Source organism: Musa acuminata, chromosome BXJ1-10 (genome assembly GCF_036884655.1).
Source record: "Musa acuminata AAA Group cultivar baxijiao chromosome BXJ1-10, Cavendish_Baxijiao_AAA, whole genome shotgun sequence".
Taxonomy (NCBI): domain Eukaryota; kingdom Viridiplantae; phylum Streptophyta; class Magnoliopsida; order Zingiberales; family Musaceae; genus Musa; species Musa acuminata.
Window position 1 is genome coordinate 20209263 of NC_088336.1, and position 25358 is coordinate 20234620.

Sequence of the window (25358 nt, forward strand, 5' to 3'; positions counted from 1 at the left end):
TGAGATGTCAAGTCCTTTGTGCATCATATCATATTTACAGAGTAATTCACTGTTAATTTTCGAAACATAATTCTGAAATAATTATCCAGAAAAAAAAAACAAAAAATGGAAGAGAATGATTACAAAGCGGACCCAATCTTCGACAGAATAATCGTCTTTTAATGGACTGTTATCGTCTAGTTGGGCTCTTCTTCTTCTTCTACGCCGTCGCATATGCTCCTCCCTCTCGTCTCCGGCAGCCAAACCACGCACATCCCACTAAAACCGAAGCGCGTCGAAGGCGGCGCAGGCGCTGAAGAAGGTCCTCACCTCCGCCGCCACCCGCCACGCCTTGGCGGTCACGAACACGCACCGGATGTTGAACGCCGCCGGCCCACTGGAGCGGGTCGAACAGGAAGCCCACTCAGCGGCACTTTATTGTATTCGGGTTCCGATTGCGGTTGAGATCCGCCCTAACTTATCGGCTCCGGGTTAAGATTTCTCAGATCCAACCCGACAACGAAGCAAGCCGCTCCCACACCTTAAGCCCTTCGATACAACTGACAAAGCCGACTCAGCTCTCGGTCGTGTCTCGCCGCCGTCTCTTTCTCCTCCTCGCCCTACCGCTTGCGGCTATCTCCGGCGGCGTCGAGCTTCTCCGGCCATTTCCGGACAACCACTAAACTGAGGTGCGAGTCTCCTTCTCTTGATCTCTTTTGACAAGATCATTGATTTACCAGTTGTTGCAGAGGAAAAGGGAGTCCATAATGGCAGTTGCAACTCAGACTTTTAAGGGAAACTTGAAGGTGATTGTGATCCCTCGGCCCCTTATCTTTCTCCATTCTTTTGTTGTGCTATCGTTTGGGAATTTGATCTGAAGCATGTGCTAATAATCTGGTAATGTGAATCAGTTCTTGCCCATCTCCAAGATATAGATAACGAGGAGAAAACCAAATTAGATTCTTGGGGCCTCTCTTTATACATGTTAGAAATTTGGCATAACCACGTAGAGTTGATTTCGTTCAACACAAAGTAAACTCCTTTCGAGGTTGTAAGATAAGACAGGCCATAGTGAACGTTTGGTTGGTTGAACTTAGTTATATCTTTTAATTCTAAACTTCTTGTATAACCCTATTCTATCATAATTTATGAGGTCGACTGATTTAGAATCAGTAGAAAATCTAGATTTCTCTATCTGGCTCTTGTAATCAATCATTTCATCCTGTTTGCTCCAGAGACATGATATAATTCTCCCCTTCTCAATGTTCTCTATTGTTCCTACAACTACTTATCCAATTACTGTATTGTAGTTTGTTTAGATCTATTTTTACTTAGACTTCTATATTATGTACTTGAAAGACAAGGGTCTTTTTCAAAGGCTAAACTGTATTTTGTTTTTTGTCTTTGTCTTAGACTTATTCACTTCTCCTAATCTTCATTTTTTTCACATCTGGATCACTGTAAACTGTACAGTTGAGCAACAAAGATTATATTATTGTAATTACTTGGTGAAATTTGTTGTTGCAGAGCCTTTATAGTAACCTAGAAGAGATCTTCCTGTCTGAAGTTGTGTTTAGTTTCATGGATCATTTACAAAGTAATGTGTTCGTCAGAATATAATTGAGAGTTGAAAATAACCATATCATTTTATATTTGTGTTAGGCGTATCTGAATTTTTATTTTCTTGTCCTCATTGGTGGTAAGAGCATTATGCTGTTATATTGCACCTGTGTAAACTTGGTATCGACAATATACGCAGAAAGCACTGGCTGGACTGAGGAGAATCGATTTAGAGGGTTTACGTTGGCGAGTATTTGATGCAAAAGGCCAGGTTGTTATTCTCGTCCTATGTTTGATATCTGGCATTATATTTTTCTCTAGTAAACTCAGTATTATGCTGCTAAGTATGTTTGATGTGGTCTTTAACAATTTGACAACTAGGTCCTTGGAAGATTGGCATCTCAGATAGCAACTGTAATTCAAGGCAAAGATAAACCTACCTATGCGCCACACCAGGAAGATGGAGATATGTGCATTGTGCTCAATGCAAAAGATGTATCTGTTACAGGAAGAAAAATGACCGATAAATTTTATCGCTGGCACACTGGGTAAGGGCCAAAAGCTATTGTTGTTTTCACTAATAATTAATTTGGGATGTCCTTGTTTCCTTCCTTAGACTACTTTTACATGTGTATTGTCACAGATACATTGGCCACTTAAGAGAAAGGAGCTTGAAGGACCAGTTGGTAAAAGATCCAACAGAAGTGGTTCGTAAAGCTGTCTTGCGCATGTTACCACGCAATAAATTGCGTGATGTAAGTGATAATTTATTACTATGTTCAAAGTTTAGTTTTACCTAAATTCTAGATAATTAAGCAGCAAATCAATTTGTAGCTCTTCTTAAGAAAAATTTCAAGATTCAAGATGCTAGAAATTTTCTCTTCTAAAATGTTTTCTTTGAACTGTATCATATATGATAAAACTAGTTTGTGGATCCTAGCAATTTGTAAAATGTCTTCTAAAATCAAGCGGCAAATCAATTTGTACCTAAAATGTCTTCTTGTTAGCAAGCGTGAGCAGGTTATCAGTTTTGAAGTTCTGATACATGAGCATGTTCATTGCATGCTATCTCTTGTTTACACTTGCAGGAACATGTACGAGCATGTTCATTAGTTCATAGTTTATTTCCAACTAACAAATTTGTTGTTCTAATTGTATATATGCAATTAGTATCCTAGTAGATGAAATATTCTTGTAAAAAAGATCACTTCTGGATGACATCCCAACCTGCTTGTCGATAAATTTATGCTACTTCAAAATTTTCAAGTATCTAACCTATAATCTCAGTAGAGCAACTCCTAGTAGTTTGATACTTTGGTGGTTACTTCTTGGTCATTCATGGCTAATAAAAGCTCTATGTATCTGTAGCCTGTTTGTTTATCATTTTAATATTTTGCTAATTTTCTTTTGTGTTGAGCAGAACATTTTTATGAGCATGTACTTTATCGCAATGACAAAATAGATATCACTAGCATTAATCTTGTGTTTCATGCTTATTTAAAAACCTACTTGTTTAAGATTTTAGACAAACATTAATAGATTTGTCAAGTATCTGGAAATTTTATTAATCATGGTCATCATGTAAAATTTCATGGCAATGACAAAGAGATCAAAGTTTTGAAGTGACCTAAATTACAACGGTACATCTTTGACAATTTGTTTTTGAGGAGATTGTGTCCCTCATGGTGTATAGGTTCAGTGCTCTTCTACTCCCAAAATACTATGTGGCGCACCACCAACTAGTCTAATGTGCACAAGAGTACACCGATAAATGCTTCAAGGAGACTACCTTTAGTTGCCCAATAACTATTACAGGGCCATAATCATGAGTGGGATGTAACAATTTAAATTGTCCAGTTGTTTAAAGATTTTAACACAAGGTCTATTGACCAGAGGATGCATGACAAGGGACATACCAAGTGGATTGGTACCGATTCAGAATATTCTTTTTACATTCAACCATTATATTAAATCTTTACCATTTTAAATTAAAGAAAATCATTTTAATTTTTGACAAAGTTGATATCTGATAGCTGATCTTACACCTAGTTATGTATAAGCTGATGATTTATGGTCTTAAGCTATCTCATCAAACAAGTGAAGAAGAAAGCTAGACCTCATTCGCTTAATTTGCATTCACTGACCAACTAAATGCTGAATATGTGTTCGTTAGCTCATTAGTTTGGCTTCAAATAGAAGATTTCAAGCTCTAGTTGGTTTGTTTGTTAATAAAGGATGAAAGATTCATCTGGACATCTACAAAATAACCAATGAGGTAGGGCTAATCTTACTTTTAAGTGTCTTTTATTATAGATCTACTGGTTTAATGCTCCACTCTTGATAATAGTCTTTCTTTGTGTTCATAGACTTATTTGTGCCTGCAAATTATGATTCATTAAGATTGCATAAGTTTTCCTACCTGTATACTAGGAACTTATGTCAAGGTCAATATATGGCAAAAATGCTTTCAAACTACATAACATGAGCATGCACCGGTGGAACAGTAATGATACTAATTGATTCATGTATTCTAAAACTCTGCAAGAGACGGTGATTTTCCCTTTTGTCATTGGGCCAAATGAAATTAGCTGCTGGTAAATGTATACGAGTGTGTAAAACACATTTTATATAGAATTGAATAGGATGACATCTCTGATGGCTAAGCTGTTCTCTTATCAGTGCTGTCACATATATGCTTGATGTATCATCATCCTTGGTTGTTGTCTATTAAGCATGTTTGTCATGCACTTGCTGACAAATAGGAAGTATTGGATCTTCATAAAATTGCCGAGACTTAGAAAGTATGATCGCTATTCACTTTAAAAAAAAATTGCTTAGGAGTAGTATACGATTGAACACAAAGCATACTACATAATTGATGCTGGTATAGTGTCCATAAAATCTATGAATATCGCATATGCCCTTTTTCTAAGAGTACTTGCTCTCTGTTTTTATCTTGCTGTAGAAACTAGTGAACAATATGAATCTTTTCCGTGGGCTTTGAAAACGTGTCTATTATATTTTTAATTGTACTGTAAAAATTATGAATCATAAGGGTTCCTTCAGGACCGTGACCGCAAGCTCAGGATATTTGCGGGAAGCGAACATCCATTTGTCGATCGTCCTTTGGAACCTTACATGATGCCACCTCGTAAAGTGCGGGAGATGAGGCCCCGGGCTAGGCGTGCACTAATTCGGGCGCAGATAAAGGCAGAGAAAGGCAGCGCCGGACCAATCATAAAGAAGAAAAAATAAAGAAGTGAGTTCATGAGTCTAGGTTTTTTCACGGAGGGTTCTCATCCTCATGGTTTGGCCCATTCCATGATTTCACATGTAAAATGCTCCTACCGAGATTCTTTACTTGGATTTGATGGTGTATTTCCATTTAACAAGTTGGATTTTGGGTGTCTTTACATTTCTGAATAATCCTTTGACCTGTTATGTTATAAACGAAAATAGAAGACAAAAGATTATTTCTCTAGCATATCGAATCCTCGTTATGCTTTGTGGTCAAGAACTTGGAGTTTCTTTAAGGCCTTGTGATGACACCGGCATGTGTTCATTGATGGAACTTAAGCCGCCAGCAAAGTTATGCAAGTCTTTGTTGTTGTGCATGTGAATTTAGAATAATCCCTGAGCGTCTGATTTGTTGTATGACAAACCACCATATGCTATCACACAATAAGGGGTGTAATATTAAACCACCATTTCTCTTCAGTCTCCAATTTGATCTGATGGCATCGTTGCGTACAAAATTAAGATATAAATTCAGCATTTGTCGTGCTATTTTTTAAGATCTTCAAATCTTTTAAATATACATTTTTATTATATTAAATGAGAGTTAATTATATATTATCTTTTGTAATTAATTATTTTTAACATATCAATCTTAATGTTTTTAAAAGTTATATTAAAATTTCTATACTTATGTAAGTAAAATATTTAATCTCATTAATTTGAATGTTTCGAATATAAAAATCTCAATGTAACTTCTAAAAATATAAGGATCAAAATACACTAATTATAAAAGATAATTTATAATTAACCTGAATATAAATGTGACAATCAAATTTGAATATAAATCTGAAATATGTTACTTATGCAATAATATATTAATCAATCGAATATCAACACAACACAAATGATGTTAGGTTATAAGTGCAAGCGCACCGTACTAAAAGTGATCTAATTGTAGACAATCAAAGCCTTGCATATGAACAATCTGTTGCAAATAGGGTTACAAATGAATCACTTGTGGACGTACAAAACAGTCCCTTAATACATGTGGCATCGATAACCAAGTTTCACCTTTACATTCATCTCAGTATTGTCATGGTGAATATGATGAACCGATAAATTTCACCTTTACATTCTTCTTGCTATTGGTACGGTGAATATGATGAACAGGCTGAGACCGAACGGAGACGATCATCGTTCAGGCATATACAATTTATTGGCACAAACAAAGATGTGATTCCACATCAACCAATAATACATATGAAGGTGTTGAGCTAAGCTGAACACAGGCAGGCCTTTTGCTTCGCTAGCGAATGTTTCAAAGTCTTAATTAGATTTGGGTTGTCGTGCAGGTAGCTCTCGAAGGACTCCCTTAAACTTGATAGCAGCTGCACATCACTTCCATTGGACTTAATGTTAAGCAGTTGAGAAAATAATGGCTTCCACAAATCGGAATTCCAATACCTGAAGACCAGAATGATCAAACCATTAGAGGTTCTCTATTTGTAACATGAGGACATTGTTAAACCTTGGTTGGAAGAACATTGTCCAGCCACTGTCGCATTAGTCGACAGAAAAAGACTGAACCAATACCTTTTAAAAGGTAATTTTGGTCCATAATGGTAGCTCCCATCTGGATTAACCTTCTTCTCTATGGTCATATATGATCCATGGAGCATCATGTGGACAATGACACAGAGGCCGTAAGTGTCAACCTTGCATAACAGAGAAATCATGTGAAATAGAATGATTGGTAACATTTGCTAAACACTTGGCATGATACTTGGAATGATTTGAACTCAAGATGCAGACCTGGTATTTCCACGGTTGATTGTCTTGCATCTCTACACATCGAAATCCAGATGTTCGGCAATCCCCGATAAATCTTGTATCAGCAGGGAAAAGGCTTAGATCAATGCCCCTTCCCCAATCGACAAGGCATAATCCCTACAACAATATACCGTATTATCCTAAGAAAACTAACTTGAAGCTTATGATAGTTGACTTGAAGCTTCAAGATTAAGGACAAGCTGATTTGACCTGATCTCGCCAAGGTCCACTTCTGGTGATGAATGAAGCTTCTGTCAATTCTTCCCTTGCATATCAAAGAAAGATCATCAGATGCTCATGTATCATTAGAGTAAAACACAAATAGCCTTGAATCACCACTTTGATGACTTCCAATCTTATTAGAAAAATACAGAATTTTATAATAGTGTCAATCTATAATAAAAAAAAAAAGAAATACAATTTTTTAAGAAGAAAAAGAAAGTTTGGATTCAATCTTTAATATGCTAGAAATTAAATGTCCAAAATTCATATTGAGTTTGAAAGCATTCATATGCACAGACAGAATATTAATAGATTGTGCATATTTCATGTACAGATTGAGACTGATCTCATGCATGAAGGGACAGAAACAAGATACTAAAGAATATAACATGATGGAAGTGTCACAACATCCTTATTTTGATAGTAATCAAAAGGGAGGCAATATAGTTTTCTCATAGTTCAGAACACCATTGGAGAAGGAACATTTATGTTCAAATTCTCTACATCAAGCATTTTTTTCTTTGTTTCGGTTCACAAAAAAAAAAGTCCAGCGACTAAGATTATCATCTAGTTACATGTCTTGCATAGATGTTTATTATGGAAGAGATTCTCATTGAAATAATGTACAACATCTCTAGTAATTACCTTGCATAGCGAACTAGTAGATTATCTGGCTTGAAATCACCATGAACAATGCCAACACTATGCAAAGTCTCCAGCATGCGCAGCATCTCAATTGTGTAGTATATGCATAAAACTTCTTCCATAAGCCTGTGCGTCACCAAGTTTGAATTTATAGCATCCTGCAAGAAGCAGAGCTACATATGACCAAGACACTCGAAGCAGAAAATCTCAGAGAACAGATATTGCAGACTTAAAAAATAAGTAGTGACTAGAGAAAAAGTTGACCAATGATTCACTTTTTTCACAAGATTCAATTACCTGAAGTGTTCCATGGGACAAATAATCACAAACTAGTACACTCAAGTCAGCAAAGATGTGCACTTTATGAGCAAAACCAAAGCTTGATCTCTGATAGCAAAGCTCAAGTGAAAGCAAAATATATAAGCATACGTCAGGACTGAAGATAGAAATCAAGGCAATGGCTAACCTCAACATCAGGGATGCGCTTATCAAGTTGACGATACATATAAAACTCCCATGGAAATGCAGGTTTTTGAATCTGACGATACAACATAAGTACTAATGCTAGCTATTATTAGACATTACCAGAGTAATAAAACATGGAATATATTTTCACCTTCAGTGCAAGGACATCATCAGGATTGCTGTCGTTGTAAGCCTTGTATACCTGAGCAAACCCACCAAGGCCTGAGCAGCCTTTTATCTGGTATTTGCAACCACCTTCAAAATTGAGATAATTAAAAAATAAATAAATTAGTTTCAGTCCGTTATAAGCCAAGACAAAGGCTGCTCAAGTAACAAATATAAAGATGCCTTAACACATGTGCTAACAATCACGCATCATTTCATTATTTTATGTCACTGATAATATGTCAAATTTAGGTTCAGCCTCTCAAACCTCCATATACTGAAGCCAACTAGCATACAAACGGAACGATTTAAATCGATCTCAAAAACCCATAATAACTGTTTACTCTCTCAGATGCATTCTACAATTCCATGAGAATCAGTTAACATCCCATCTACAGCTTTTTCTTTATGCTTAGCATCTGAAGATCTGCAACCTTTCTATTCATCATAAATATGTTATAATTTTGGTTGTCTCACGCATTTACTGTTCTCCAAAACGGATGCACTGAAACAGCTAAAACCCACTATCATTATCCCAAAGACCAAAACAACGATAGAATCGAATGATTGAAAAACAGTAAATGATCGCTCACGATATACCTCCTTTTTTTAATAACCTAGAAGCAATATATATTTAAAACAATTTTTCATATAAATTGGACCATTATTTTTTATTCAAATGTGTGCGAGGATCACTATGGAAATTCATTTGTACAATCTTGCCATCATTAGGTGTCATAAACTATCTAGTAAAACAATCATAAGAGAACAAATGGTACAACCAGCAAAGAAGAGAGAATGTAATACCTAGCTCCACGATTTTATTTCTTGAAGAATTCTTTAAGGAAGATAAAGATACCTTCCCTGAATATACCTTACTGCTACGGCAATAACCCTGTAATGAGTTCACAAAAGCAGAGACTGTCAAAAAGAAAATATCAGCATATAAATATGACTCGTTTGCAAGTGAAGCTTACATTATATTTTCTGATATTAGTATCCATCTTTTTCAGCAAATCATCAATGGTAGGCATTGACCATGGATTGACAAGAGTTGGCTGCTGATTTAGTGATCTACTACTCATGTCACTCTACAGAATAAGCTTGTAAGACATAAGATCGCTTGTTCTCACCTTTGAATTATGGTATGCACACTAAAGATAAAAGCGAGCAGCAATGGAAATATAGATAATAAGCAAATCCACTCAATTTAAAAGAGCTAAAGTATGCCCATTATGTAATTATCACACTCGCATGAAGCAACAAATTCCTATATGATTATTATCAAGACCAACTAAGAACGATCTGTAGATTCACATACTTCTCGCCACAAAATAGTGTGGCTCAACCAATGCAATAAACTATAACATCAATAAACATCACTTTGATAATTCCAAGTACTAGTGAATAAACATGAAAATTTGATGTAAAGTGCTTTCATTTATTTCTTTTCTCATTTGCCACGAAGTTGATATTGCATTCTAGCATATCGTGACAAGTCTCCTGGTACATATACAAATAAAATTAGCAATAAATAAATAAAATTTTTATACTAAAAGTTTCCATTTACTTTCATAATTCATAAAACATCTAACTTTATGAAATTGAAAAGTAGAAGATCTAAGAAAAAGAATGACAAAAATAACAAAGAATACTTAAAATTAATTATATACATCAGACAAAAGACTTGAAGGCTATTCATCTGTGATTATACAGATAGAAACCCATCTCCATGGCTAGAAATGATGCAAATTTTAAATCAATCTTTATGATGAGGCTAGGGTCAGCTAATAGTCACTTACAAGAACCTTCACCTTGAATTTGATACTGACTTTTAAGCTCTCCATTTATGCAACCCTACTTCCCTTTTAATTTTGTATATGGTCAAGAATGTTTTGAGTTATACAGGCCTAAAAGATATACTGGCCACAGCACAGTAGACATCCACAAACCACTCTACTGCAGTTCTTTTTTGTAATAATCCCAATAGTACATCCTAAAAGGAGATGGCCAATCTGGGCCAATTCAATTTAAGGCCTAGAATATGATATTGCCACAAGAAAGATGTCCATTTAAACCTAATGTTTTTGGATATTAATGCTCACACCTCCCTTTATTGAAAATAACATCCTGACCTCTGAGTTCCAACCTATTTATACTCTGCCCCTAGGTTCCAACCTAATTATGTCTACTATTTCTTGACATTATTTGTTTGCATGTCATCTTACATTTTTAAATGACACACATCCCATTTAATTTAATCAAATCATAAAAAACTGGATCAAACTGAATCTATTCAAACTGTTATTGAATAAGACCAGATCACTAGATTCAATTGAATCTGATCATATATAGCTGGATGAAGTCCAGTCCATCCAATCTGTTACTAATTAGGTTGGATTACAAATTGGACTATTTGAAACAAATTGCCAGTCCATATCAGTCTTAACATGACCATGAATTAATTATTTATGAGTGTACCAATCATTGTCCCTGACATATGTTACTTAATATACAAACTTGTAAGAACAAGAGGACCACAAAACAGTCGATGACTGCTTGTATCAAATGCTAAGAGAGTCCTTGAGTTTAAAATTGCAGGATGGATGTCAGCAAAATACCAGTTCAAGCAAAGGGTTAGAAGAAGTAGTAAGATGGAATTGAACTAAAACAAATAAAAGTATTCTCTTATTACCAGTTTGATATCTTATTAGGAAGCATGATGGGCACTTATTAAGAATAAGCAGATAGACCTAGGAAAAAGACTCCCCAACCAATAATGTCTATCCAGATAATTTAAATGAGACCCTTATTGATGTCCATTAAAAGGCATACCAAGAATATGGTTGTGGCATATAGCATAATTTTGTTATGCATTTAATGAAGTTAACGGAAGGCCAAAACCAAGGCAATAGAAATGGCTAGTAATATTTTACCTTGTTTTATATTTTTTTCTCCAAAGGTTTTGCTCTCATTTTTGTTTTTATTAAGAAGGGACAGTGCCATGAAAGAACAAGATTTGTGTATGCTGAACTACCTGGTTTTGACATATAATTATTGAGCATTCAATAACAAAAAAAAGCCTTCAACTCATAAAAATAATAATCTATATCAACGAAAATGTTAATAGGATATACACCGTGTGCATAAATTAACAACACAAGCTTCACCACATTGTAAATATCTGGTTTTCGTTGCTCGATACATTTGTTTGGATTTCCTTAAGTATGTGAAACTTACAGTTGGTCTATAAATAGAAAATTTTCTATAGCTGAAGTAAAGTTGTTATGTGAAAGTACTGTTTTTCTCTGTTCACAATTTAAGCTCAATTAATATGGCAGAAGAGGCAGATATCAACCATCGAACGCACCATACTGATAATGGAGTTAAATGAAATAAATGAAGCAAGAAACCAATAGTAAGCAAAGATCGGACCTTCGGATCAGCAGCTGCATTCTGAGCAACAGCGGCTAAATGGTTCAGGAACATGCCATGCATCTTCTTTAGTCTATCAATTGGCTCCGCATTCCTAATTCACCACACATGTCACCATGAGTAAATCAGCGTCATTGTCATCTTCGACTCCCCAAGATAATAGGGGGCTGAGAGAGAGAATGATGAAGGATCGAACTTAGAGATCCCCAGCTGGAAGACTTCATGGGCCTCCACCAGCTTCCCACCCGCAACAAGAGACATGGCGTACGCCTCGTAAAGCAAAGAATGCGCCTGGCAGATCCCCTTGACTTCCATGATCCTGAAGACCCTCTCGAAATCCTGAATCGCGTCCCCCTACACCATCGCTCACAATAATACAAACCCCACCAATACGCGTCACGCAAAGGATGACAAGAAACAGGGAATGTGCGGCGGCTCACGTATAGAATGCAGATCTTGAGAAACCTGACGTCGTCCCGGTACCGCTCATCATCAGCGAAGCTCCTGACGCAGTCCTCCAGGAGGTCCCTGAAGCAGGCAGCGGCGGTGGGGTCGTCCGGATGGCTACGGGATTCCGCCGCCGCCTCGTAGATGGACCTGAGCCAAATCGAGCGCAGGTTTGAGGACATAACCGGAGGTTAAAAAAACGAATGAACTAAGCAGTAGCGGGGGGCGTGACCGGAGCCATGGGAGGATGGGATCGACGAGGGAGCGAGTAGATGGTTCGTCCTGCGTCGACCTGCAACTAATAGGAAGAGATTAGAGAAGAGGGGGACAACTGGAAATGGAAGAGATAGGGATCGGGAGGTACCATGAAGGATCCTTGCGGAGGGGGTTATCGTCGCAGTCGAATTGGACCATCTCCGGCGGGTTTCTTTGACGGTGGTGACGGAGTGAGGAGGCGGAGAGGGCGGAGGCAGTGGCAGCGCCGAGAGTGAGGAAGAGAGGGAGTTTTGAAATTTGGGATCCGCCACTTTTGAGTTTGCGGGTCACGTGCTCGGGAGCAGTCAGTGTGGGGTACACGGAGGGTATAAGGCCATTAATCGACGGTTTGGATTGAATCAAATTGAAGATGGGTTTTGTTGGGCCATCCATCTATAGACGCACGGCCCATTCTGATGTCGAGCAAATTGTTGGAACGGATCCCACTCTGATATATGTTATTATTTTTTTTCCAAAATAAAAATGTAAAAAAAAAGGTATTACTTCAAAACATTTTGGAGGCCAATTGGGTCTTTTGACAGAGGCTAGAATGTCAATTTGTGGACAAACTATGACAGTCATAATGGTGGTTTTACAGTTCAAATTATGTGGATGTAATGTTACCTTCAACCCATGACATCTGGTCGCGTGAAAGCCCAAGTTGGTTCTTCTTCATAGCAAACACAAAGACACAAGACTGTCGAGAAAACAGAGCATGATGCTACAGGGAAAGCTTTCTCTCAACCAGATCTCACTTCACAGGGTCATAAGAACAACAAATACTTCTGAATCATGCCAAACGTCTGAATTCAACGAAGACTGATGGGTTCCCCACAGAGTTGCCCGACTTCTCCTTCCAAAAGCTGCAGTAAAGCAGCCTTAGTCCTCCTATACACCCAAGTCTTAGCCGTCGAATCCCAGTCGAACCTTGCAGGACCACTGCAAGATGAAACAAGATACATGTGTCTGTAACATCAGATGAGGTATGGGGAAAACATGATTGATGAACTGGCCAGTAGCCGTAAGAATGAGTGCGAAAGCCATGAGTACTATTTCAAGCGGAGAATCCAGGATGTGTAACATGGTAGATGATGATCCAATTTACAGTTACAAACAGTTGCGGCACAAACTATCATCTTAAACATGACCTCGAGGCATGAAAGAAGTATATGATTTCAACATCATCCACAATGGAAATTATAAATTTTCATATAGAACTCCTGCACTACGTCTAATGGTATACCGACCATCATTATACTATCACCATTTGCAAAACAACAGCATTTTCTGATTATTCACGTCTTGACCATTTGGAATGTGGCAACAAACATACAAGGATCGATGTAACGATTTTGACCATTTGCCCAACTCATTTGAACAAGAATGACCACATACGCTATTTCCAAGTCCAAACTATAGGACACCTTGCCTCTTTGTCTTTAGAGAGACACCACAACTCCTCCCATCCTCGACCTGATTGTCTCTAGAGAATTTGCATAAGGATTCAAATAAAGGGAAAGCAACAATTGGTTCTGTTAGTATACCTTTAATCCAACGGCAAAAGGTACACTTGATAGTTTGGTTATAGTTTACCTATGGTCTAGGCTAAAATGTGTTGATTATGCAAATAAAGGACCATGACAGAGGCCAGGATGTCAATTTTATAATAGCTATTGGCCAAGGGTTTGTATTCCAAGAATCCTACTGATAATGATTAAGGATTTGGTGAGCTATATAGTCAGAATTTTGTTTTCCGTCATAGAGAAGTTCTGAAACTAGGCAGCAATATATGATATGCATTTTCCCCAGATAACCACAACAATCTGGAAGATGCAACAACCAACCTAGTTCCAGAGAAAATTAAACCAACAAGAACAAGTTGGTCTTTCCTTTCAGAGCAAGCAAAATTCATTTGTTCTTTCTCCAAGTTAGTTCCACTTCTGCATCAATTACAACTCGGCAAACAGACAAGTCGATTCCTATTCATATACCATCATCATATTTTGTGCCTCGTTGTAGCACAATTAGGGTTAACAAAACAGCATATTGCAGAATTCCAGAAGCAAAATGCTAGAGACCATAATGTTGAATTTCAACATGCATGCGCAGTACGGCATACTGAGCACGTGTCCACCCATGTGCTCTATTTTGTCACCAACAAGAATCTAGAACATGAGGCAATATCATGGGATCGGCTACATGATACCCAACTTCCAGATCCAGTAGGCAACCACATTCTCATGATAGCATGTACGCATTTATCTTCCTCTTGACACTCACTGTGCTTCCTAGGCAAGTCAAAATCATGTTTAGTGATTTTATCTTTCTTCTAAGAAACCATGTTTAGAATCACATGCGTTTAACCTTCCAAAAGATCTCCAGAGTTGCCCTCGAGTAATAATTTCAGGACGCTAGGTTATCATAATTTCCTTCACTCGTTCCTAAAATGGATCACTAAGTATCTACGTCCTATTGAAGTGACGGTCAATTCAAGAAGCACAACAAACCCATCATACCACTACTACAATCACTGATTTCCTTTTGTCACCAAACAAAAGTTCATGATGAACAACAGGTTCCACAAGAAAAGTTGGCCCTTAAGGGTGGTAGGGATCTATAGATTATCCATGTTAAAGATATCACTTGATGTGGAATCTTCTTGGGCGTATATCGTATCATCCTTCATACATGCTGTTCCAAATAACTTAAAGATACACGAGCTGGTTCCAGAAATTACAAAAACAAGGAAAACAATCTTATTAACCAGCAAATGTAAAGCACAGATTTCAATTCATCTGAACACAAGAAAGAAATGGACATGGATTCAAAATTATAAGCAGCAGATAATATTTCTGTTGGAATAAAACACGAATATATGCTGGAACTTACAAAAAGCTACCAGAAAATAAAGGTGAAAAGATACCAGAGTATGGTACCCAAGAAATGGCCAAAATCAAGATTTAGCTGCGGTAGCCAAAAAAGGCCCTGAAGCAAGATTTAGAAAACTAGATGATTTGACGCCTTCTTATGTCTGGTTAATACTAAGAAATTTCTACCCCAAATAGTTTAGACATTACAACTTCTTGTTGTTGCTTTTGTCAAGAAACCTATATGTTCCTTAACCTCAAAGCAGAAGCAATCCACCAAATGACCTCTATGAGGAGGGCATTCCAATGGTTTACATTACATGCCAACATCTACTTTCCTACTAGTTAAGATACTATGCTATGGTTGCTACATTCAACCCTTGTTATTTCTGCCCATTCAAAATCCTACGTTCTGTCATTGTCCCTCTTATTCCAGCTCATTTTTAAGAGGTTATATTTTATATTGGTAGAATCATATACATAATCACCAAGCTTGAGATTGTTGTTTTAGCACCTAAGCTGAAAAATTAGTTACAAATTCTAAGCTATGCAGGTAATCCATGAAATTTGAAGCCTTCCTCAGTCATGGCCCTTCTTGTATAAATAGAATTCCTAAGAACAGGCGGTACACCGATTTGACCAATCACGAACAAATTTTAAACTTCAAATGTAAGCATGTCTAGCTAACTCAAGCATTAAAATGGTATTACTGATTTTGAATATGAAAGCAACCATGCAACTCCACAATATAAACTCTTATTTTTTCATTGACGACCTTATCACCTAAAACAATAAAATACATAGTTTTATGTATAAAATCAACAAAAATTCATACTCCCAGTACCTCACCGGCGACGATAACCAGATTTGTCTATTCGGAGTTTGCTTGTTTATGACGTAAGTTCCCAAACTCCCTAGCTTCAGTGTCAAAACGTGATTCTGCTCAAGATGCATTGCGATGAATCAACTTAGCCAACTAATAAAGCGCAGAGATGAGTGAGAAAGCAGAGATATTCCAACTCAACTCACCCCATAGTCTACTTCATAACCATCAACTTGTATGGCATCACCGTATTCCTGCCAGAAGAAAGAAGGTACAAAACCAATCAAGACCTCCGAAGTCGTGCACGCTTTTCAAAACAATAAATCGCAGAGATTGATCACAAAAGATACCTCGAACTTTTCCAACAAGTCATGTATCGTCTCATCTGCTAGGGTATGGAATTCCTCCTCCGACATGAGAGATCTGTCATATAAAACGGATTAGTAAGGAATCGAGGAACATATGAGAAGAAGAATCAAATCAAGGGTAAAGATCTATCTCATTATATCGTCGGATCCCAATCGGAGCCTCTTTCACAAACAAGCTCTCGCTCCAAAGAAAAAGGAAGGGATTGTATGGGGGAACCACGCACTGGTAGTCTATGGCAGCCGGGTTCTGCCTTTCGTCAAGAGCCGATGGCCGAGTGGAGAAGGAAACCCTGGAAACGCATCGAGGACCGAGAGCCGACCGCGGCCCAGGTGGAGAGAAGAGACCGCCACCGCCGACGTCAGCGGGAGCTTCGGAGGCTACCAGAATCGATGAGGTCCGCCGAGCTCTTCTCAGCGTCGATAAGCGCTGGAGAAGAAGCCTCGGAGCGAAGCGCGACGCCATGGCAGCCCAGGGAAGCGAAGCGGGCCGCACGGTGGGATTTAGTGGAGGGCCAGTGCGTGGACACGGTTGAGTCGAACCAAATTGTAGGCGGACCGAGCCACAACGTTGAACCAAATTGAAGGCGGACCGAGCCACAATGTTCAACCAAATTGTAGGCGGACCGAACCACAATGTTGAACCAAAAGGTCTAATTTCATGTGATATTTTATTAGAGATTGATGTCATAGATAATTTCGAATCTCATAATTAAGAAATTTTATAGTTATATAATTAGAAAATTAAATTAGTATTTAATCAGTATCAAAAATAAATTAGTAAAAAAGTAAATTAATATTATAATTAAAGGATTCTCAATCTACATAAATCAATTCATATTATAGAAAATAAATTAGAATGAAATATTATATAGAATTAATAAATTAATTAGAATGAATTAATAAATTATGTATAGAAAAATTAATGAATGAGAAAAATTATATTCACTTATATTCATGATATTAGAGCTCGATTTCTTAGGAATTATTTTTCTTCTTTCTTTTAAAAGTTTTTTCTTTTATTTTATCACTCTTCGGATCAATTCTAATTATTTCTTCTTCTTTCTTTGCTTACGAGAGTCTACGTTACTATATCTGGAGAAGAGAAGACGAAACTAATACTTTCATATCCAACAAATGGTTTAGGTGACAAGTCATCTTTGTTAATTATAACGCAAAAACTCGATGAACAAAACTTTCTTCGTTCATCTTAGTCTATAAAATTATATATTCAAGGAAAAGGAAAGATTGGTTATTTGACTCAATCAATAATGACAGAGGATAATCAATAGCATTCCCCATTTGTCTTGAAAACTCTAAAATAAAAGTAGTTGATGGATTACTTCCTTCTACAATAGGGAAAGAGACAATTATAATTTTAGATTCCTTTGTATTAAATTTTGTTCTTCATGTTCTTAATTTTTCTTGTAACTTATTGTCTATTAGCAAACTTATAAAGGATTTACATTGTATTACTAAACTCTTTCCTTCTCTCTATGAATTTTATAACATGTATTGGAGGAAGACGATTGACAGTGGTAAAGAGAGTGAAAGACTTTATTCTCTTTGAAGATGATGCTACTTAGAAATGGACAAGCTCATTTAATAATAAATGGTAACACTCCTTCTAATAGTAATGAAATAATATTGTGGCATTATAGATCAAACCACCGAAGCTTTCCTTATTTGTGAAGGCTTTTACCTGCATTATTAATATTTTTCTATTTTAATGTGAAATTTGTCAATTTGCTAAACACCATTGCACTATTTTTTTCTTCTAAAAAAATCAAAATCATTTAATCTTATACATAGAAATAGTTGGAGTCCTTCTAGAATGATAACATTTATTGATGACAATATGTTTGGTTTACCTCTTAAAAGAAAAACCTGATGCTGAAAAAATAAATATTTAAGAACTTTCATACTATAATCCAAAATTAATTTGAAAAAAAATATAAGTTTTGAGAACTAACAATAGTAGAGAATATTGCAATATCACTCTTAATTCCTACTTGTTAGAGCATGAAATAATCCATTAATCTTTATGTGTTGATAGCCCCCAACAAAATGATATTACAGAATGAAAAAATAGACATGCTTTTTTTTATTTACCACTTATATTCTTAGGTATCTCCGGGAGATATTTGCTTTATATTTGATTAATCGAATATCTACTAGAATATTTAATTTTTAGATATCTCTTGATTGTTTGTCCTTCATTTATCCATTTATAAAACTGTTTAGCTCTCTTTCGCTAAACGTATTTGGATGTATTACTTTTGTCCGTATCCATAATCATCATCCAAGTAAACTTGAACACCATGGATTAAAATATCTATTCATTTTCAGACTCAAAAGGGTTACAAATGTTATGATTCTGTATCGAAAAAAACATTTGTCACTATAAATATAACGTTTTCGAAAACCAAATATATTTCCAAAAAACTCTATCTTTAGGGAGCGAATTCTGAATATTGTTTTTGAAAATTATCTTTATCAATTCTATTGTTATCTCTTTCAATTAATTTTGAATAGTCTTTACATCAATTAGATATGAAAAATATCTTTGTCAATGAAGAACTAGAGGAAAAAGCATACATGAATCTACCACCTGACTTTGAGAATATTCTATAAATGGTCAGATAAAAGAAAATACTATTCTTATAGTTTATATGGATGATATTATCGTAATAAGCAATAATATCTCATAATTAGAAAAATTGAAATATATCCTAAATAAAAAAATTTGATATGAAAATAACAAGATCAAAGAATAGAATATTTCTTAGGCACGAAGGACGACCACATTTCATAAAGAAAAAAATTGAAGAAAGAATTATCTATATGCCTTACAATATTCTACCATGAATGATTGAATATTCGAGTCAACATATAGAAAATCTCATAATTAAATAATTTTTAAAAAATTAATGAATAAAAAATATATTATTTTATATTCCATTCTTTTCCATAAATATCCAAATACCCTTCAATTGATTTTGAGAGGAAAACATCTATTATGTCGAATTTAATTTCGGATAGGACGAAATCCATAATTATATAATTCTATAATAATGACAACAAATCAATTGTAACATAAGTTCAACCTATAATTAAGTTAGGAATTAAGTTAAATATTAAATTATACCTAAATATCAAGTACGAAAATAAATATTAAGTTAACCTAATATATTGATCTCATAATGATGTATTAGACTCACTCATCAAATATGGAAAATCTAAAACCTCATGTGACAACTCAAACAGGCTAGCTAGCTTATTTTATCACTTCACTCAAGTATTCTCTATTCTTGATATGTTTCCCTTACCTTGTAAAACTTTATTTCTGTCACTCTGTAAAATTACACTGTGATGTGAGATCATCATCTAGAGAGAGATGAAATTGAACACCAATGTGATATTGGAGAAGGGAAAAAGATTGCATCTTGATTGCTGCAGATAGAGGAGGTGAGGGTTTCAGCTTTGCCACTTGAGGTCAAAGCTTTCATATCTCTCAAGCTCACAATAATTTCTTTCTATTTCAAATAAAACTGATTCTAATGATAGCAACATACAACAATAACAACAAAAACATATAACATAAGCAACAAAAGCCATAATAACTCGAATACAATGTTTACAATCATAAAACCATGTGCATGTGTGATGGTTCTTATTATTTGTATCAGAGAGGACAGGAAATAAACATGCAACTCTACATGGGCATCATGCAAACAGGGCATGGTTTTGGAAGCATAAATACTTTTCACAAAGTAATTGAAACTTTTTGATACTAAGAAGACTCTGAGGAACCGAAAAAGATACTCATCCATCATCGAGCCAGTAGATAGTGAAACAAGGGACAGATTGTTGAACTAGATTCATTTGATAAGGCTGCGGAGTCGCCTCATTCTCAGGTAGTCTCGTATGTTTCTCCCTTTGATACTTGGCCACAGCACTCTAGCAAATCGAGATAATAGCACATGGAATAAATTAACGACAGCCAAAATATAACGAATGACAAAAAAGCAAAACACATATATGCAATCATGAAATAGTAAGGTCGAAGAACCAATCGAAGGCCAAAAGAGAAGAAACCGATGGGAAAATGTCGCTCAAGAGAAGGATCTCGAAGCTACATTTCAAGATCTTGAACTCATGAATTAATAAGGTTGAAACACCTATCAAAGACCAAAAGAAGAAAATGATGGAGAAAAGTCGCTCGAGAGGAAGATCGTGAACCAGCATTTTGATATCTTGAATAGGTTATGCAGGCAATTGATAATTTTGCTTAAAACAAGATAACTCACAAACAAACAAACATATGGAAGCCAAGAAGGTAAAATGTTGAATAACAATCACTTATGATACACAAAACTGGTACAGAGATTGCTATTGGTATTAAGATTTACTGACTATTAAAAAATAGTCACTAAAACTTGATAATTTCTAACCTTGATTCAAGAGAACCACGCCAAAATCCATTCGCTTGTCAATCTGCATGAACATAGAATTAGTTTAACAAGTAAATCTTTGGAGATTTTGCAAACTCAGAAATGTACATGATGATGAAGGTACAATCTTATCAACTTTTAGGCAGCATTTCAGATTTTGGAATTACTATGAGATCAGAATATGTTAATTCTTGTAAGCTAATGTAAGTCAGAAGGACAATGTCCAGAGAAAGGCCCCTGTTTCTCATATATCCAACTTAAGGACTATTTTTTCTTCCTTTTACCCCACCGAAGCCCCACCTGCACACCATTGACCCTGTGTTACACACCTTGCTCAAAAACTACGCAAGCTGTGTAATAAAAGGGAAAAGGTGCATAAGGAGGACTGTCTGTGGGAGAAAATCCAAGTCAAATCCAAATAAAAGTAAAATAAGTTGTATTACACTAAATCAATGACACCAAGTAAAGGATATCTCCCAACAAATGAGCTGTTGCAAAAAGTTTAATCAATATAAATATAATGCCACCTGTTTGTAAAATACTAAGAAATCAAAGAGATGAAATCAAGAAAACAGAAGCAAAAATTATTTTTTGCTAGAACAGAAGAATTTCAACGGCCTTCAGAATCCTAAACAATTCCAGCACAAAAAGCCCGGGGAGGGAATAAAGGCATAACCGTTGCTGGTACTGAATCCATAAATCTCATTCTCAGAATCTACATGGCATCTGCTAACCACAAGCTGTTAAAGAAATCTCGATGAAAGCAAGAAAAAAGTCAAAGAAGATTGTTAATATGTTATGCAAACATGTAAAATCAGAATAACACCCCTAAACAGTCAACGACCAGGTCATCTACACAGTTCCAGATTTCTGGATCATTTTATACAGAAGCAAGATCAGATCCAAGCTAATTGTCAGGATCATATTAAACTCATTAGTGGTCTAGCAGAAACATGGATCTCTCAAGAAAATGGAAGACTGCTTACTGATAAGCCCAGAAAGAATGAATTGAAGTGTACTCCTAGAGTTGAAGCAATTCTTGGCAGAAAAATATGATATTGCACTTGCTATGGATTGGCTGCATGATTGCTAAGGCTTATCATACTAGATGAGAAAATGTCACAGCATTGCATTTAGAGGAAAAATTATCACAATTTGTTGTGAAAGAACGACACAACCCCTTCTGAGTATAAATTAAAAACTAACCACATAGGATTCAATATTGGGTCATGAAATTCATCTTTCAACGGAGCAAGCGAAGTGAATATGTTGGAATCCTTTTAGTGGATTTTTCATTTTTGAACATATGGTTACTAATGAACCACGAGCGCAAGGATTGAAGTGTACTACTCCTAGAGTTGAAGCGAACTAGGTGGAAAAGTATGATATTCCACTTGTTATGGACCGGCTGCATGACTGCTAACGCTTATCACACATAATAAGAAATTTTCACAGAACTGCATTTTGAAGAAAATTCAATACAATTTGTTGTGAAAAAATGGCACAACCACTCTCGAGTACAAATTGAAACTTGACCAAATAGAATTCATGAGTGGGACATGAAATTGATGTTTTGAGAGAGAAAGATAAGTGAATTTGTATGGATATTTCTAGTAGATCTTTGAGTATCCGGGTGTACCTGACTTAAACTGGGTTTGGATAACTTGTAATCGAATTTGAGATGAAGTCAGGTAGGAAAATAGATAATGTGCTTGGATTTGAGTATTCACGTGACTAGTTGTGTTTGGATTTGAGTAGGACTAAACTATTATACTCCCATTTATATGCACTAACTTTATGACATAGTAGTTCAAGTTTAAAATATGAAACAAAACATGACTTCTTTTAATTCTTATTATGTTTTATGATGCCAATTTTGCTAATGCTTCTAAATATCAGAAAAAGATTATACATCTGTAAAGCATCCTTATGGATCCTATATCCATAGAAAAGGGACCCATTGTCTTTTGGGATAAAAGCTACAATCTATCTCGATGAGATGTTTTTTATAGTAAATCATCCTCAATATAAAATTATCAGTAGAATGAATTTGATAAATAAATTTATCCAATGACTTAAATTGTGACTCAATTCAGTTAATAATCAAATTGGAGATGGTTCAAGGGTGATTAATAGGAGCAATGTTGATCTCACTATCTGTGTTATGTACAACATACAGTATATTGTTTTGTAAATAACAGCTAGGTTATATCCAATAATGGATTTCGAGCCAAAATTATCACGTAAAGAATACTTAATTAGCTTGCATCTTGATCCATAACCGCCACACATGCACGCAAGGCTGTCAATGGATGGAAGCCCAGTAAATCCAATACTACTATATTCCAATATGGATCAAGTTTACATCCCAATGCCCCAAGAACAACATATGACACATTCAACTCTATAATCTGTCTTCCATTCTTGTTGGTCACTGACACAATGTTTGCCAACCAATCGGGATGTTTCTCTTATGAAACCCACTAAATTTCTTTCTCTTCCCTCTCTTCCTTTCCCCAGACTCATCCAGTTGCAAGAGTTCAGCCAATATAGCCATAAATATAAATAATGAAATAGTCTATCATTTTAGTAATTATTTTTATTCAACTTTATAGTGTGAGGAGAGATACAGAGTGCCCTAAGGAGATTTTACTATAAACTATAAGAAGAGATTTCAACGCTTTTGATTTAACAACAGCTTTTATTTTATACAAAATGACAAAGATTGATGTAGCCAAATAAATCCATAGAGCTGAACCCAAACGGTAGGGAAATTATGGCTAGTTATTGTAATTGTTGAACAGATAAAAAAATATCATTCATCGTCTTACATCAAAGTGGACATTACAATAGTCTAATAAAAATATCCTTACCCCAACCTGAAGTCCTAAATAGAAGAAAAATAAAACTGATCCTATGCATCAAGTTGGATGCGTAACAAATGGTCACCTGTGATCCCACAATTTCATATTGCATAGCCAATAAGACATGCATCCTTATCCAACAACTGGGCCCGGCTTTAAGCATAAGCACAATACCCTCTCTTATTTAAGATGCTGAGTACCTACTACTTTCGGAATTAATAAAAGGTTGAGGCACTCATAAAAGCTCCTATAATTGAACTGGTCCTGGTTTTCAGCTTCGCGACACGACACTCTGGCAACCAAAATGCGTACACTTGATACAAAAAAAAGGTAAACATTAGGTTGAGGCGCACTAATTATTAATGAATACTCCTACAGATGGAGCTAAACACAACCTATGGTCATATCAATAATTGGTCAGAGATTGAATGAAACTTCAAAAATCAATCCCTGAAAAGCCTTGATAAGAAACTTAAAAGAGAACAAAAAATTGCCTGAGAAGAAAATTTGTAGTATTGGTCAACCAAATTCTGTTCGTTACCGTATCAGTAAACAAATATTACCTCCAATATAAACTCCCACTTCATCCACTGAACAGAAGGATAAGGAAGAGAAACCACAGTCACAGGCACTAAACCATATCCAAACACGCAACAACCAAATCTATTTGAAACTAAAAAAAGTTGTTCGTATGAGCATAAAAGAACAAAATTCCATAATTCCTTTAATCTATTGTGTGAAATCCAGATCAAAGAACACATTTAATAGAAGATGGAAGACTAATGAGCGATCCAATGAAGAAGGCCTAACCTTTCTGCTCACTGGATGCATCATGGAACTCATCCTCTTCTGGCACGGGTTGCAATTCCGGATCCTTCCCTGCCGTGCCCAAGGCAGGCACTGCATTACCACCATCGATAGAGCCTGCCTCCGCAGCATCGCTGGTCCCTTCATCAGGATAGCGCACCACCACCACAGGGCAAACACAATGATGAGCACAGTAGTCGCTGACGCTTCCAAGCCTCCCCTTGTTAGTCCTCCGCGCAGCTCCGAAGCCCCTGCTCCCCATGATCACAGCACTAAGCCCGAGCCGCTCCACCTCCAAGCAAAGCCTCTCCTTCAAGTCATGGTCCTTCACGATATGGATCTTGAACGGGATCTGAGCCTGCACAAGGGGCTGGGCGAGGTCCTGGGCTTTCGCCGCCGCTAAGGCATGGAAGTCGTCCTCCAGCTTCCGCTGCGACTCCTCGGAGCCAGCGTCCTCCGCTTTCGCAGCATCGGCGGCGGAGACAGAGACGTCGATGGCGCCCCAGTCGGCGCCGTAGAGGACTGAGGTGGGCCGAACGTGGAGTAGGATTACGGCGTCGCCCGGGCGGAGGTAGTTCTGGACTGCCCACTTCACCGCGTAGGCGCTCTCGTCGCTGAGGTCGACCGCGATCGCGATCCTGCGGTGCGAGCCAGGCGAGGGGCAGGCAGCTGCGACGGAGGAGAGGAAAAAGCGAGGCGAGGATGGTTGGATGGCAGCCTGAGCCACCGCGGCCGCCATCGTAGCCGCAGGTGGCGCCGTAGAGGCCTGTCGATCCGGCTCCGGTCGGGTCTGCGGGGGGTTCATCCCGTAGAAAACTAGAGTCAACTTAGTGTTCCCGAACCTTCTCTATCGAGAGAGAGAGAGAGAGAGAGAGAGAGAGAGAGAAGCGAAGAGAAAGGGGTTTTGCGAATGGATAGGTTCGAGGAAGAAGGAGAGG

At 36.8% G+C, this 25358-nt stretch overlaps 4 protein-coding genes across 6 annotated transcripts; 1 reads left to right on the top strand and 3 right to left on the bottom strand.

Moving 5' to 3' along the window:
- The first annotated feature begins 491 nt into the window (after positions 1–491).
- Positions 492–5023, top strand: LOC135595398 (uncharacterized). 2 transcript variants are annotated; one of them, XM_065086251.1, is made up of 6 exons: positions 492–668; positions 729–785; positions 1739–1810; positions 1921–2087; positions 2183–2294; positions 4595–5023. In XM_065086251.1, exons 2-6 carry the CDS (start codon positions 747–749, stop codon positions 4679–4681), a joined length of 477 nt encoding a protein of 158 aa, XP_064942323.1. In that variant the 5' UTR covers positions 492–668; positions 729–746; the 3' UTR covers positions 4682–5023. The 2 variants fall into 2 exon arrangements, with proteins under 2 accessions (XP_064942323.1, XP_064942322.1); XM_065086250.1 differs by having other exon boundaries at positions 505–668; positions 4606–5023.
- A 688-nt stretch (positions 5024–5711) lies between these two features.
- On the bottom strand, positions 5712–13004 carry LOC104000448 (mitotic checkpoint serine/threonine-protein kinase BUB1). 2 transcript variants are annotated; one of them, XM_065086253.1, is made up of 16 exons: positions 12865–13004; positions 12350–12688; positions 12218–12277; positions 11979–12135; positions 11735–11892; positions 11539–11632; positions 9081–9194; positions 8911–8998; positions 8090–8193; positions 7940–8011; positions 7771–7860; positions 7474–7631; positions 6817–6871; positions 6589–6723; positions 6370–6491; positions 5712–6240 (listed from the first exon to the last, which is right to left on the bottom strand). In XM_065086253.1, exons 2-16 carry the CDS (start codon positions 12631–12633, stop codon positions 6051–6053), a joined length of 1881 nt encoding a protein of 626 aa, XP_064942325.1. In that variant the 5' UTR covers positions 12634–12688; positions 12865–13004; the 3' UTR covers positions 5712–6050. The 2 variants fall into 2 exon arrangements, with proteins under 2 accessions (XP_064942325.1, XP_009420774.3); XM_009422499.3 differs by having other exon boundaries at positions 12218–12283.
- Positions 12890–16797, bottom strand: LOC135586717 (frataxin, mitochondrial-like). Its single transcript, XM_065086255.1, has 5 exons — positions 16523–16797; positions 16281–16353; positions 16137–16184; positions 15952–16046; positions 12890–13179 (listed from the first exon to the last, which is right to left on the bottom strand). Exons 1-5 carry the CDS (start codon positions 16759–16761, stop codon positions 13050–13052), a joined length of 585 nt encoding a protein of 194 aa, XP_064942327.1. The 5' UTR covers positions 16762–16797; the 3' UTR covers positions 12890–13049.
- A 3094-nt stretch (positions 16798–19891) lies between these two features.
- On the bottom strand, positions 19892–25353 carry LOC135595399 (universal stress protein PHOS32-like). The gene is made up of 3 exons (XM_065086254.1): positions 24424–25353; positions 20750–20792; positions 19892–20255 (listed from the first exon to the last, which is right to left on the bottom strand). The coding sequence occupies exons 1-2, from the start codon at positions 25223–25225 to the stop codon at positions 20788–20790; spliced, it is 807 nt and encodes a 268-aa protein (XP_064942326.1). The 5' UTR covers positions 25226–25353; the 3' UTR covers positions 19892–20255; positions 20750–20787.
- Positions 25354–25358: the final 5 nt, after the last annotated feature.